Source organism: Spinacia oleracea, chromosome 4 (genome assembly GCF_020520425.1).
Source record: "Spinacia oleracea cultivar Varoflay chromosome 4, BTI_SOV_V1, whole genome shotgun sequence".
Classification (NCBI taxonomy): Eukaryota; Viridiplantae; Streptophyta; class Magnoliopsida; order Caryophyllales; family Amaranthaceae; genus Spinacia; species Spinacia oleracea.
In genome coordinates this window covers 180,817,925-180,833,365 of record NC_079490.1, presented here as the reverse complement: position 1 = coordinate 180,833,365, position 15,441 = coordinate 180,817,925, and the positions used below count along the sequence as shown (strand labels likewise).

Sequence of the window (15,441 nt, the reverse complement as noted above, 5' to 3'; positions counted from 1 at the left end):
CGCCTGGTCCTCCTCTCTTCTCTGCGGTCTTTTGCCAATCCTTGCTGCTTCTCGTTGAAGAGGAAGTTTTGCATGATGGTCATGGCCGCAGTGAGCTCTTCCCTAGTTGGAATCGGAGGTCCTGCGTTTGTGGCGGTCGTAGCTCTGCTTGGCTGTGACCTCGCTACCGATTGAGGGTGCTCCTCTTCGTCAGATTCCGAATCTGACCGCACTATCATCTCGTCATCATTGTTGTTGATAACATCATTAACCATTTTGTAGGAAGAGGTGGTTAATGTCTTTCAAAGGCTTTGAAGTGTTGATCCCCACAGACGGCGCCAAATTGTTCCGGTGTTGTAAAGATGGAAACAATGGGCTTCGAATGAAGGCCCTTTTCGTATGTGTTGAAGATCTTGCTTGCTTGAATGAGTCGAGTCCGAATTCACCTGCACAAGAGCAAAGTCACTAGCCTCGGGGGTGTTTCCGAGGAAAGCCCCTCCGATGCCTAAGTAAGAACGATGTTCGGATTCTAGAGAGAAGTTCTCTAGAAGAGTAGTCTTAAGGCGATAAATTGGACGTACCTTGAGGTGTGAGCCTTGGTGGCCTATTTATAGTGTTTGCATAATAAATGCCCATAGGTCATTTATTGCTATTGGGCCTTGGGCCTTAATGGATGGCTGAATAGCCATAGTGGTAGGGTTTGATGCTGTTGTTTAGAGCCATTGGGCTTTGGACTTAGTAGCCCAATTGAATATCAATTGGGAGCCCAAACACTACCAAAATAATGTTCGAAACCATTCCTACCACAGTGACTACTTCAGTTTCAAATATTAAGAAGAAGGGTAGCTCGGGAAAGGAGCGTATGGATAATAATGTCTAGGATCAAGCAGACTAGGCTAGCAGGTAGACTACACTCTCCAGCTTGGATGTTGAAGGCAAAGAAGAATCTAAGTAAAGCTAGGAGTTTCTTTTTGGTGTATTTTGTGTATTTTGGGTAGTTATTAAAGTAAGTAGTTATGGTTTGTTTTTGGGGTGGGAATAGAGCTGTCAAAACGGTTACTCGAGTCGGGTCCGGGTCTGGTCATCTCGGGTCACGGGTCAAGATCTGGTCGGGTCGTGTCGGGTCATTTTATCACCGGGTTCAGGTTGGGTTCGGTCAGGTTGAAAATTTGTCGGGTCATGTCGGGTTATTTTTCCATTTCGGTATAGGTCGGGTTCGGTTCGGGTCTTTTTCTAGTCGGGTACAATTACGGGTTCGGGTCTTAACGAGTCGGGTCAAGTTCGGATCGGATAATTATCGGGTCGGTTAAAATTCAGGTCAGGTTCACCATCAGAAACGGGTTAAGACCGGGTACGATAGCTATCAGGTCTAGTCAAGTTTTAACCTTATAATTAACTTTTATAAATTTAGTTAAATTTGGTTTAACGTTTTTCACTTGTTCTAGATTATGTAATTATAAAAAATAATATTAACTTGATTTAAGTTATTATTTAGTTAGGTCAATGACAAATCGGGTTGTCAAGAGGTCGCGTAAATTCAGGTAATGGCTTGTCACGAATTGAGTCAATAACAAGTTTCATCGGGTTATAATCGGGTTCGGGTTGACATCGGGTCGGGAGTTGAATCGGGTTCGGGTCATTTTTCGGTCGGGTAAGCTGACTCAGTTTTGTTATCGGTTATATTTCGGTCGGGTGTCAGGTTCGGGTCCGGGTCATGCATTAACGGGTCGAAATCGGTCGTCGGTTTTAACGGGTTTGATACGGTCGGGTTACGGGTTTCCTATTTTAACAAAATTCCGGGTCTCGGGTCGGGTCCGGTCCTTAAAAATACAGGTCGATTCAGGTCGATTTTTCGGGTCGGGTCAATTTTTAACAGCTCTAGGTGGGAAGCAAGTTTTTGGCAATAAGCCCACTGTTGTAGGTTACATAGGCAACATATCTTATGCTAGCGATTGTGATGGAAGCTTTGAGGCAGTGAGATAATAATATGTTCTTTGCATATCAAAGTCACAACTTGATGGATGTATGATATGGGTCCCATTTATTGTTCATTAACTCATCAAAAGGTCTTGCGCGCACTAGGTGTACAATAAATTTATTGTACACCAAGATAACTTTTACCCAATTTTTTGTAACTTTAACCTAGTTTTGATTAACTTTTATATTAATAATAAAAAAGTTGACAGATAAACTTTTTAAAAGGTTAAATGATTAATTTTATACATTATTTGTCATTTTAAAGAAATAAGTTTTACTAAAATTAAAAAAATTATCACTAAAAAATACATAACTTTTACATATATAAGCTTAACTTTTAAGCATTTTGAGTTAACTTTTACTCCGGTATACAATATTTATTGTACACCCATTGTAAATAAGAATTTGTGTTAACTCATTAATGCTTCGGCATATCTTTTGAAATTCTGAAACCTGATATATGCACAACTGTTTATACAAAATTACCCACCATTTTAATTTTCTCCAAATTACTCGAAAACACCTGTGACATCGTATAAACATCCATGACAATAGTTGTGTTGTCCTCATTCTCACTTCACCGATCAATTTCCGTAACCCTAGAGTGTACGTCACTATAACATACTCGAACATTCTAATTTCTAAACGGCTAAAATAGTACTCCGTATGCACATGAGACACGACTGCAAATTGAGGGAGTACGAGTTTCAGTAGTGTTGCAACCCTGCCTTCATGATTAAGTTAGTTTGCCTACCCGATCGAAAAATTTAGAAGTGTAATTTTAATTTTAATCCCCTAAACATTGAGTTATCTTTAAATGGGTGAATGAAAATTTAATTAAAAGTTATCGATTTTGTAATTTTAATTTTAAACCCCTAAAAATTGAGTTATCTTTAAATGGGTAAGTGGAAATTTAATTAAAAGTTGTTGGTTTCCATATTTTTTACTAAGCTACAAAACTTTAAGCAGCTGGCTAAAATTCAAAAGATAACTTCACTCTAGGCTTGAACACAAAGCCAACAATCGCTTAAATTTCTTTTTTTGTCTAATGAATCCTTATTACTATAAATATGTAACTAATATTATTCAGGTTTTAAAAATAAAAATAGACAAATAAGCACCCAATAGAGATAGTAATAGATAAATTTTGCTAGGAATAAGGAAGATAAATAAGTACTAAGCAAAATATAAGTAAGTACTAAGTAAAAGATAATAAGATATAAAAATACAATTATCCCCTTTTAAAAAATAAGATATAATTGAAAACAAAATGAGTTACGTGAGGGTAGATCTTTCTACCCAATAAAGATAATAAGAGATAAATTTTTGCTAGGAATAAGAAAGATAAATAAGTACGGAGTACTAGGTAAAAGATAATAAGAGATAAATATACAATTATCCCCTTTAAAAAAGTAACATAGAATTGGTAAATTGGATAGAATAGTCAAAGAAGAAAAATAGATAGAATAGTCAAATTGATAGTATATATGTTCATTCTACACAATAACATACGCGTAATATACGATTAATATATCCTACTTAACCGCATAACATACTCATAACATACATATAATAGGTTTCAAAGCTGGTAAGTCCTACTTAAACTAAATAACCAAATAATAAAACCATATTCTAAAATATTATATTAGACGTAATTAAGTAAATAAATTCCTACTTAACTAAATAACATTTTTTTAGAGTTAAAAAAATATGGTCAACTAACTTAATCCAACCAATACAATGTTATCACACCAATCTCCTACAACCGTATACGGAGTACTAAATATTGTATTAGTAATTAAGTATACGATTAATTTATATTTTTAGATAATTATCAAGTATGTAAGAGAGTGTTATTTACATTAAACCTCTGATATTTGGATCAATTTTATATCATAAATAACTAACTCGAGTTTTTCTATTATCGAACTAACCATTTTATAACTCGGTTTTTCTATGAGTGTCTTATGCATAGACATTTTAAATATTAAGAACATATTTATACTCCAACTTGAAAAGAAATTTATTTTACCTTTCTATTATAGATATAATTTATAAAACACCTATTTATATACGATGATATAATAAGACAAAAATGTACGAAAATTTACAAACACGTGCATCGCACGGGCTTCAATAATAGTATTATTTTATTCCGAAGAAAATTGGAAAAAAATCGTCCAAATCGCAGGGTTGAAACTTAGTTTTGGTTGACCATAGTCAACATATGGTGAGTCAAAATTAGAAGTTGTGTTCGTGTAAAGTTTCGTGATTATTTCGTTTTATTTATCAATTTACTAAAAACTATAAAAATACAACAAAATCTAATATATATATATATATATATATATATATATATATATATATATATATGGTGAGGTTTCTGTGAGAACCCTCTTAGGGTGAGAACTATTATTATCGTGAGAACCTCTATGCGTATTATTCGAACTATATGTGCGTATTTTTAAAACTACATGTGCATAACTTTTAAGCTAATTGTGCACCGATTTTTTCGTGGTAAACGAATTAAAAAATGCACATTCTGGTCAAAAAATGTACGAGTAAAAAATATGTACATTTAGTTCAAAAAATATGCACATTATATTTAAAAAAATATGCACATTTAGTTTTAAAATTATAATTCGCATTTAATTATTTTTTCTTCTTCAAACCAAATACCGAGTCAACCCACTAAACCCCACAATCAATCATCTCATCATGGCTATACCTTTGTAATTTCAATTTGCTTAGCTTATTTCCTAACAGCGACTTTATTGAGAATTAACTTAGGAAATACAAGCTTTAATTAATAATACCCAAAAGGATACAAATTCTTGAAGATCAGCAGAATTGATTTTGGCTTATCATTCATCTCAACCTCCTTGTCGCTCCTCTGAATTTGTAGTTAATTTTTCGCCCGAAAACTCACCACTGCCGACGGATTATTCATCGGAGACCATCCAAAATCGAAATTGTTCGCCACCGCCCTCATCCCATGGAATCAAATTGTATAACTGCAAAATCTTTGAAGTATTTAGATGAGAGAGAAGTGAGTATACCAGCGAAGAGAGTTTTGATTCCAACTTAAAATCCTATACGGGTCATCGATTTGCTGCAATGGTGCGAGGAAGAAAATGTCGTGAGGAAGGAAAAGGATGAAAGGTTTCTTAATTTGATTTGTTAAATGAACGCGTGATGCAGTGATATAATCTAAAATAAATTAACGGTCGAGATTTCACACAATGAACGGTGATGATGGGAGTTCTCACCATAAGATGGTTCTTATAGGAACCTATATATATATATATATATATATATATATATATATATATATATATATATATATATATATTTATAGGAGGCATATTTGCTGAAATATTAGAGCGCCACCTATACGTAGATAATTAATTAGGTGCCATGTAGATATTTTAATTAATTAATTACTAATATATACAACTCCATCCAAAATCAAACACTTAAATAATCAAAAAATAAATCTAAAATAAAATTCATCTAAAATCAAACACCAATCTAAAATAAAAATCTATCCAAAGTCAAACACTAATTTAATATACAACTTCATCCAACATCAAATACTCCAATAATTAAAAAATAAATCCAAAATGAAATTCAATCGAAAATCAAAAACTAATCTAATCAATTGTATAAATATAGCAGTTGGTATGTATAAGAGTGTTATTTTAAGTTAACAATTAATAGAATCCGTGCATTGCACGGGCTACAAATCTAGTGGTATATAATGATGAAATTGATTTAACGTATATTTCATGAAATACCCCAGAGTTTTGCCTTAATTCACCAAATGACCATCAAGTTTCAATAATTCGATCACCAAATGCCCATCAAGTTTCAATAATTCACCAAATACCCCTTACAAATGACTTAATACCCCAAATACCCCTTGATGACGTCATCAACTCTTAATCAACTCAATTAACCCATTAACCCACCTTTTTAACCCATTAACCCACCCATGCCTATTTCCCATTAACCCATTTTTTCCTTTTTCCTTTTTTTCTTTCCTCGCTCCCCCTTCTTTCTTCCCTGAACTTTCCTCCAAATGCTCTCCCTTTCCTCCGCAACCACCGCCACACCCTCGCCATTGCAAAAATCAAAACCCCTAAAACATTCCCAGAAATTCATTCTACTAGTTCGTCAGTTCGATACATCGCAAGTTCTTCAATTCAAAGGAAAAATCATATTGAAGTTTCAACAGCCCTTAAAATCAGGCCTTAATCGCCATTGCAGAAATCAAATTGAAGTTTCAAATCAAAGGAAAACCTCAATCGCCACCACTATCATCGGACCTAAACTTCAATATTCAAGCCGTAATATTCAGGGGAAGGGGAAGAGAAGGAGGGCGGCGAGCAGAGGGAGAAGGAAGGAAGGAGGAGAGAGGGCGTCGACTTGCCCACATGATGTAGATCCGGGTTAGCCGGTCGCGCGCCGCCAGCGCTAACCCAGTCCCCCGCGCCGACGCTCACCCAGACTTACCCACGCACGTTGCCGGTGTTCTCCCTTCCCTTCTTCCTCAATGTCGGTGGTTGTGTGTGATGGTGGTGAGGAAGAGAAAGGGGTGGCGTGAATAGAGAATGTCGCCGGTGACTTAACTTTGATATTGTTCTTCGGTAGGTGGAAACGACGGTGGAGGAAGAGCCCACTGTTGCCGGAAAATGAGGATGTGGACGATGACGAAGAGAAACCACCCATAGTGGGAACAGTGAGAGCAGCCGCCGCCTCCATTTCTGTGCCTACTCTTTCGAAGTTGTATCATAACCATTTAATGGAAGAAGGACGGGGGAGAGAGAAAGGTCAAGGAAGAAGGAAGGTGGGTTAATGGAAGAAGGGAAGGAGAGAGAAAAGAAAAAGAAATGTGTGGGTTAGTGGGAAATTGGGTGGGTAATTAGGAATTAGGGGGTTAATTAAGGATTAGGCGGGTAATGAGATCGTAATTGGTTGATTATGAGGATGATGACGTCATGGAGGGGTATTTGGGGTATTAAGTCATTTGTAAGGGGTATTTGGTGAATTATTGAAACTTGATGGGCATTTAGTGAATTAAGGTAAAACTCAAGGGTATTTCATGAAATTTCCGTTAATTTAAACAGGTCGTGTATGGGTTAAGTTTGTGTCGCGCAAAGTTTTTGTTTTCTCTGGGTAATTTTGTGTTCGGGTCAGCTTCACTAGAAACCTGGTTTCAAACTTTCAACCAACCATAAGGCTAATCGAAATCGAAGCTCCTCAAATCAAATGAATTTTCTCTCTCAGCAAACTCCAACTCACATCTGCTGTTCATCTCCTTCCTCTTCCTCCCGCTTCCGGAGTTCTGATTGCCTCCTCCTCCCGCCTCCGGATTTCTGATTGCTCCTCTTCCTCCTCTTAAAACCCTAACTAATCTCCTCCAACAAAACCACCATCTTCTGGTTGCATCCTCACCTCTGGTCGGCGTTGTGGATTTTCAATTTGGGGGATTTCCAACCACCTCTCCTTCTCTGCCGCTGCTATTATCGCCGTGGACGACAGTATATCTTCTTTTCCTCATATTTCCTGTTGATTTTATTTGTATTTTTTTTATAGATCCAAAAAGTGTTTTTCTTCTTCTCTTGTGGGGATGATGGATTTTGTCCAATAAGACGTTTCAAATGTTGAAATCTTCTTGTTAAATATGTTTTGTTGGGATTTTTGTTGCCTGATATGATGTTTCAAATGATGAAATCTTCTTGTTAAATTTGTTCTGTTGTGTTTTTTTTGTTGTCTTTGTTCTGGTGTTGTTTCTTGTCTAAATTAGTCTACGCCAATCCATAATTGTACTAGAAAATCATATTATCCCTTTTCTCCCCTGGCCCAGGGCGGGCACCCCTCCTGCCTTGGCTAAGGGACGGGCCTGCAGGAGACAAATTGATGATTGGAAAGAGTAGTGGGTTATTTCGCCTTCGCTACTCTTTGCAAAAAGTCACTTTTTTTTTGAGGGAGTGAGGGGGGTATTAAATATTTTGATATGATTGTTCTCTGGAACCTTAGTTTGGTTTACATGAGAAGAAAATCTTAGCAAGTGTTTCTTTTGTGTAGTGAAACCAGATGCTCTCTTTACATTGCCAAAGTTTCTCCCTTGAATTGGCTTAAATGTCTGAATAACTTGAATTAACTCATCGAATGGTTGAAAATCTCTAACAGCTTAAAGTCAAGTGGGATTTTTAATGGATAAAGGAGTGCCTCCTACCTTATTTGTCAATGATGGCTCGTTTATGGAGAAGTTTAAACAGCTTCATCAAGATAAGGAAAAGGGTGCTGCAATTGAGGATTGTGGACCAAAAACAAATGTACCAAGGAACTCAACTCCTAGTCCCAGTAGTATTAAAATTGGAATGGAAATTAAGCATGTCAACCAGCGGAAAACTACTACAGTTGCTCCAGGTGGCAAGCTTGCATTTAGCTTGAAACAGAAATCAAAACTTGTGGTTCCTTCTGTAAAGTTGAGTGAAGATGATGATGAAGATGATGCAGGGGCAGGAAACGGATCAGATGGAGATTCTGTGAAACGACAGAAATTGGGTCAACCAGATGCTTCCGTTGTGTCATCCAGGAAAATTGACGTTGGTAATGTCTGTCTATATAGATATATCATGTTTAGTTTATTTAGTACTCCGTAGCAGCTAATGTTTTCAATGGGTGGGCACCATTCCTCTTTTCTAATTCTTTTTTGTGTGTGCTGTACTGCTATTTATGTTTGTGTTTATTCTATTTATTGGTTCTCCAGGCTGATCTACCTCAAGGTCAACTGGAGTTTTACTTTAACTATGTTGCTTTGCTGCATGGTGGTTCTATAGTTTCGTGCTTAACATGTTTCCAACTGCCTTATAAAATCTGTGTTGACTTCTTTTGTTGAAGTATGTAGACTTCTTATCTATAGTTAAATTTCTGAGGTGCACCAATGGCTGGGTAGGTGATTTGTGGTATATAACCTTGGGGATTGTTTAACCTAATTTTCATAGTTTTCATCCATTCAGCAATATCTTGTAGTGTTGTCTAGTAGAGGTTTTTATATGTATCAGCTTCCTCTTTAGGGGCCAGGTTGTACAAGAGGTTGTTACCATATATATTTATATATATTGATATAATAAAAAAGATGCATCACTATTATTTATTGGTTTGAAAGAAGATATAACATAAGGTCTGCCTTGTTTTGGTGATGGCATCTAATTCAAGTTACGAGTTCAAAAAATTTCACGTGGGCATGACTGGTGAAAGGGATAGCAACAGGGAGAGTGCATTACCTACTACATTCACTATGATTTTATTAAGTAGAAAAGACACATGAAAGAGGATGAGGCGTATAAGGAAAGAAACAGGTCAAGAACAAGGCCAAATCTTAATTTATTCACCTGTTTTTTTCTGTTACTATTGTCACGCCTATGACTTTTGCCCCCCTCTTTATCATGTAAATTGTTCCCAAGGAAGTCATGGATAACCTTCTCTGTTTGTGGTAGCAAATACGTAGGACTATTCATTATCAAATGTGTTGTCTCATGAATGCAGCTTACATCTTATGTCTCTTTCAACCATGGGGGAAAAGATGTTCAATGAACGATTTGGAAATGTGGCACACGCCTGCTACAAGAGTAATTTGCATTGCGTTGTTCATGCTCTCGGTATTAATCAGTTCTTTAAGTGACATGCAGCACCTCCTTCCCCAAGTGATCCTGCAGTGAAGAAAGCTGCAGACAGACTAGCAAGTTTTGTGGCTAAAAATGGAAGGCAAATTGAGGATATTACTCGCCAGAAAAACCCTGGAAATACTCCTTTTAGGTATGTAGTATGTAAACTCTTCTTTGTTGAAGCGACTCATGTGTTTTATGTAATGAACGCACAAGTACCCATCTTTAGCATGATTCTTTTCTAGTGGGACCTAGGCCATTGACAGCAACACCCCTCCTCAAAACAATAGTTAAACCTGGGGTGTGCCCCTTGGGTAATGGATCTGATTGCAATCAGTTGACAATTTAAATAAAATATACGTATGCATTTATCTTGTCATAGTAGCAGCTACGTTTCAAGGTTGTTTGTGGTGTTTCATGTTATCCATGCATTTTGACATTGACGTTAGAGGTGAAGGGTTATGAGAATATTAATTCACAATGTAACTTTTAGCTATTGTTTGCCTTCATCGTTGCTGAAGTGAAATACTCTTTAGAAATTTCTTAATCTTTGTACATATTTATACTTTGTTTGTATGAGAGGAAATAGAGAGAAAGGGAGGGAAAGGGTGGGGAACAAGTTCCTCTATTTGGATAAGGGGTTGGGGAAGGAAGGTGAGGGAGAGGGATGGACTGGTTTTCCTCCATCTTTAATAAACACGATCCCTCCAATTGAAGAGATTTGGAGGGAAACAGAGCTCAACCTTCTCCCTCCCTTTCTTTCCACTCCTCTTCTTCCTCTTTCTCTTCTATATTGCTATTCAAACAAAGTGTTATGGTTAGTATGACAATAAGTAGTTAAGGACCCTTGGCTTTTACCGCAAAAATGATCAGTGCATAATAGAATCCCTCTTGTTTCCCCTTCTCACTTTTGCCGTGTATTGTGTCTGCATTAGGATCCTATATTCATGAAAATCTTAACATATAGTAGGTTTCATTGTGACAGTATACATGTATAATGTTGCGGTTGAGTAATGTCGTTTAGCAATGTAACTGAATGCTAGAAGTTCCATGGTACTTCTAAGGAGGAATAATATGTTATATCTTGATATGGTCCATCAGTTTTTGTTGCATAAACTTTAAAGTTTCTGGTGTGTTGATCTGTCTTATGGGGCCTTTTCTGTCTATTATTTTTTTTCTGAATGTTAGCTTCTTTTGTTGATCATATCTAGAATTCTAGATCTTAATATGGGACGTTGTATATGCTTCCTGCATTCAGATGTCCGAGTTATACTTGTTGGTTATCTGGTTCATCTTATTCCTGAACATCTTGTTTGTTTATTCTGCAGATTTCTGTTTGATGGAGACTGTACTGAATACAAGTATTATGAGTATCGTATTCAGGAGGAGGAGAAATCACTAGCACTGAACAAGGACTTACAGACTACACATAGTGGTTGGTTTTTATTTTTTTATTTAAATAACCAACTTCTTTTCCCCTCTTACATCCTGTTACAAAAAAAAACCAAAGAAATGTATTTGAGATTGTAGAATTCATGCTATATGGTACCAAGGAACGTATCATTCTTATTTTGAATTAGTAGGGTAATTTTATTACTATTTAGACGTTCTCATCTGTGCCTAATATCTCTCTGTTATGAATTATGTAGGCATAGACTTCTGTTTGTGTCTTAACACCCCCACCATGCAAAATGCGAAATTAATAGCTTGCAATCCGTTTTCTAATGCTTGGCTTTTGTAAAGCTAACAGTGATGTGGATGTGTGTTACACATTGTCACAGTCTGTTGAGGATAACCAATTGTCTGTTGGTTTAGTGGTGATTGAGGCTAAAATTGCTAGGGAGGACTCTTGTTCGATCCCCCACAACAACCATTGGGAGGGGAATGGAACCTATCTACCCAGAACTCGCCCCGAATCCGGTTTAGCCCTAAGGGTGAACTGGGTGCTAACACCAAAAAAACAGTCTGTTGAGGATAGAGGGTCCAGGTTGTCTATTTTTTGTTGGGTATATTGCATAGATCTTGTGGCTAGGATGTAAAAATATTCGTTTTTGTTCCAGAAAGAAGTTCTCATTAATGAAGGATATAAAGAGAATTCAAATGAAGTAATTTCAGCATCACTAGCAGATGTAGTATTTGGAACTTGGTGAAGAGTCAGTCTATGCTGTCTCACTCTTCTAACTTTTGGTACTTTCTTTGGGGCGCTTGAGTGTTATTATTTGGAAAATTTTTGGGTCAACTAGAGTAAATTGAGTGATGCCCCGGAAGTATAGAAGAGGAGGTTGAAAGACAAGTGCATTACAGTATGGAAGCCTTGTCACAGCAAAGCGCATAAGGTCTATATTATGAAGATCTTGAGCAAGAAGGTCCCTGGTCTTTCCTTGTTTTCCTGGACAAAGACTATGTATGAGTGGACAGATTGAGGGCCTAATTTTTTTTCCTATGAGACTTCTAAGTGAGTAGGGGAGGCTTCAGTTTTGTAAAGGGGTTGACACCCTTATTGGTGTCTTTTAAAAAAAAAAACATATTTCAGTTACTTAGAAGACAGTTCTTCGTCAATTTCAGCATAGACTATAAGATGGCTCGTTGCTAATATACTTTCCTCTAAGCTGGTTTTTAGTATACATTCCTAGATTTAAAGTGTAAACTGTTGAAACTTCCTTGGTGTCCCTTTTTATATAACTTTTTTATCACACTAGAAAACGTTTCTCAGCAGGGTAGGCTTAGTTTTTTGGAGTGAAGCATGTCTCCTTTACTGTTCTTTGAATTTACACATTTACCTTCGAACAAACATAATTGAATGGGATTTATTTGAGAATACATGTTATTTTAATTTCATTCAGGATCTTTTTTCTGGGACATCCCATAATAGGCATGGAGATATTTAGGGATAAAGGGAGTACATGGTAGATTGGTAGTCGTGGTTCCAATATTTAGAGGAATTTCGAGCTTGTATGGGAAACTTTAATTTTGCATTGGGTAACTGGAGATACTACGTAACTAGGGAAATCCAGCAGATATTTATGCTTCATATAAATGCAAGTTTCCATATTCAATAGAATAGTTTTCTAGCTATAACATCCATAAAGAAGATTTTTACTTTTTATCATCAATGTTTTGTTCACTGCTCTATTGACAGTTTTATGCCATGATGTGTTGATGTCGCATTGTGGTTCGAGTAGAATTGTTTGCATTCTCTGTGGAACTAGTATTTACTCTAAATTTGATCTGCAGGTGATAAGATCGCTTCAGCAAGCATTGTTCCTCGAAGGGAAAATAATCCACAGTTAAATTATCACACACCAGCTTATGTTTTGTATGACGTAAATGAAGCCAGTTCTGTTGAGACCACATCTTCAAGAAGTGGTGAGAAAATATGTGTCCACATGTCCTTTGATTTTCTCTGCATTATTCATGTCAATATTAAACGGAAAGTTTGATTGATTACCGCAGCAAGTAGTGTCCAATAGTTGTGGACGTGGTTTTGAATTAAGCTGTAGCAAACTACTTTCTACGGAACTACATGTGATGTTGGCCTTTCTGTGATGATTTGCTAAAAATATCTTCCATGATATACTCTCCTACTTTGTGGTCTCATGCTTGCTCATCTTTCTGTTGTATTATTAGTCTTAATTAGTACTACCAATTGATATGATTTCTCTTTCATGGATGTTAATGATTGAACTTGGTGGTCTTCTATTTTTCTGATGATTTTGTTGACTTGTCTTCCTTGATTCATGAATGTTTGCATGTCCATGGAACTTCTGTTTCTTCTTGATTGAGGATTATAGTATTTATAACATCTATATATGCAGCAGAATCTGGTTCATCAGCTTCTGGATCAGATCCTATAGCCATGATGGAGTATTACATGAAGAAAGCAGCAGCGGAAGAGAGGAAAAGACCACCTAAACAATCACGAGATGAAATGCCTCCCCCAGCTTCCCTTCAAGTGCAAGGTTAATATCTAACTTTTTGGAAGGAAAATAGAAATTGGGTTCTCCGTAATATTTATCTGATGTTGGCGTTTTCCTAGAGATGCTTTTGATAGCTTCCATATTGAGTACTGTTGGTTGCTGTTTGCACCTTCAAGTTTCACCCCGATGCATCAAATCTTCATTTTTTTGCTGTGTGTGTGTGTGGGGGGAGGGGGGGGGGGAGTGGAACTTTATTTCCCCTTTCCTCTGATATTTCCCGCTCGAGCATGTTAAGAAGCATGTTCAATCAAATACATCTGACTCATATTTGAAATTTCTATGACAGCTTCTGGAAAGAGAGGTCATCACATGGGAGACTACATACCACTTGAAGAGCTAGAGGGTTTTATGGCAAAATGTAATGATGCAGCTGCACAAAAAGCATCCAAAGAGGCTGCTGATAAGGCAAAAATACAAGCCGATAACGTTGGGCATAAGCTTTTGTCGAAAATGGGTTGGAAAGAAGGTGTGTTTCCTACCCTGTCTCTATCCCATGCATATTTGAATTTCTGAGGTCCATTCACTTGAAAATTTGGTTAATGTGTTACTTTTCTTATTTGAAATGAAATGTTCCAGATGGCTTATTTCTGGACCTTTCAAGAGCTTCTCTAACAATTGAATTCTAACTTGAATAGTTATTGTAGTGTTGAAATGATTGATCTTATGCTAATTTATACTGGTGCTCTGGCAGCTTTCACAGCCCTTGACCTGCTTAAAGCCTATTTGGTTAAATGAATGTTATTTGCACATGCCCTTTTTTTTTTCCTGCAATTGTTTGAGTTAGCAAATCTTTGTACTTCGTATATGTTTTTATTCAAAACTTCACTACATTGAGTAGTATTTTAGACCTTTCTTGGACAATGAAATCTAAATCCTGGCAGTTAACTCTCAGTATTGGTCTTTTTTTTTTTCCAGCTGACTGTTCTTGTAGGAATTTATTTTTCTTCTTGAACAACACATGAGTCTAAATGGTGAAAAATTGCTCAGGAATATTGAGCATTTTGCATTTCTACTCGCAACCATCTGTTAGGTGTCTCTTGCAGTTTCTAATTTGCAGCCTTTGCATTTGTAGATACCTGATTATTTGTTAATAGAGTCGATTTACCAACATAATAATAAAATGACTTGGTAAGTAGCTGTGAGTTTCAATCCTTGATTTATATTTTGCAGGTGAAGGCCTGGGAAGTTCTAGGAAAGGCATTGCTGATCCAATTGCGGCAGGTAATGTAAAGAAAGACCATCTTGGTGTTGGTGCCCAGCAACCTGGTGAGGTTACTCCAGAAGATGATATTTATGAGCAGTACAAGAAGCGCATGATGCTTGGATATCGTCACAGACCAAACCCTCTGGTATTCCTCTCTTTCTTATTTTTGTTCCAGTGATTGATTTATCAAATAACCCTTCCAACAATATCTTTAACCAGAATATACCTTTGTTGGTGATATTTTTCTTTCACGTTACTTATGGTATATATTGTTTTTTTTGTAGAACAACCCGCGGAAAGCATATTACTGACGAAGACTATATATGCTACAAGAAAGTTCTTATTTGGGGTTATTAAAGAATTTGGCTAGTGAAAAAAGTTGTTCAATCCAGGGAAATTTGTTTAATTTGCTATAGTGCATGTCATGTATACAATACAATACCATTCCAGTGTATCTTGTATCTTTCCATTATGTCTTTAAATTTCTTGTTTTATGCAAGATAATTGAAAATTTGTATGAATTGGATTGGCTTTTGATATTTGAGTGGAAATTCTCGAGCTCGTCTGGATTGAATCCAATTAGGGCTTTACTGGTTTAGAAGTGTATGCAAAAGAGGTGTAAATTTAT

The 15,441-nt window shown here is 36.6% G+C and overlaps 1 protein-coding gene across 2 annotated transcripts; it reads left to right on the top strand.

Moving 5' to 3' along the window:
* The first annotated feature begins 7,140 nt into the window (after window positions 1-7,140).
* On the top strand, window positions 7,141-15,371 carry LOC110781844 (SURP and G-patch domain-containing protein 1-like protein). Of its 2 annotated transcripts, none has more exons than XM_021985891.2 (9): window positions 7,141-7,499; window positions 8,152-8,574; window positions 9,657-9,783; window positions 10,961-11,067; window positions 12,867-12,998; window positions 13,448-13,591; window positions 13,896-14,075; window positions 14,780-14,958; window positions 15,098-15,371. In XM_021985891.2, exons 2-9 carry the CDS (start codon window positions 8,175-8,177, stop codon window positions 15,122-15,124), a joined length of 1,296 nt encoding a protein of 431 aa, XP_021841583.1. In that variant the 5' UTR covers window positions 7,141-7,499; window positions 8,152-8,174; the 3' UTR covers window positions 15,125-15,371. The 2 variants fall into 2 exon arrangements, with proteins under 2 accessions (XP_021841583.1, XP_021841584.1); XM_021985892.2 differs by having other exon boundaries at window positions 7,166-7,499; window positions 13,451-13,591.
* Window positions 15,372-15,441: the final 70 nt, after the last annotated feature.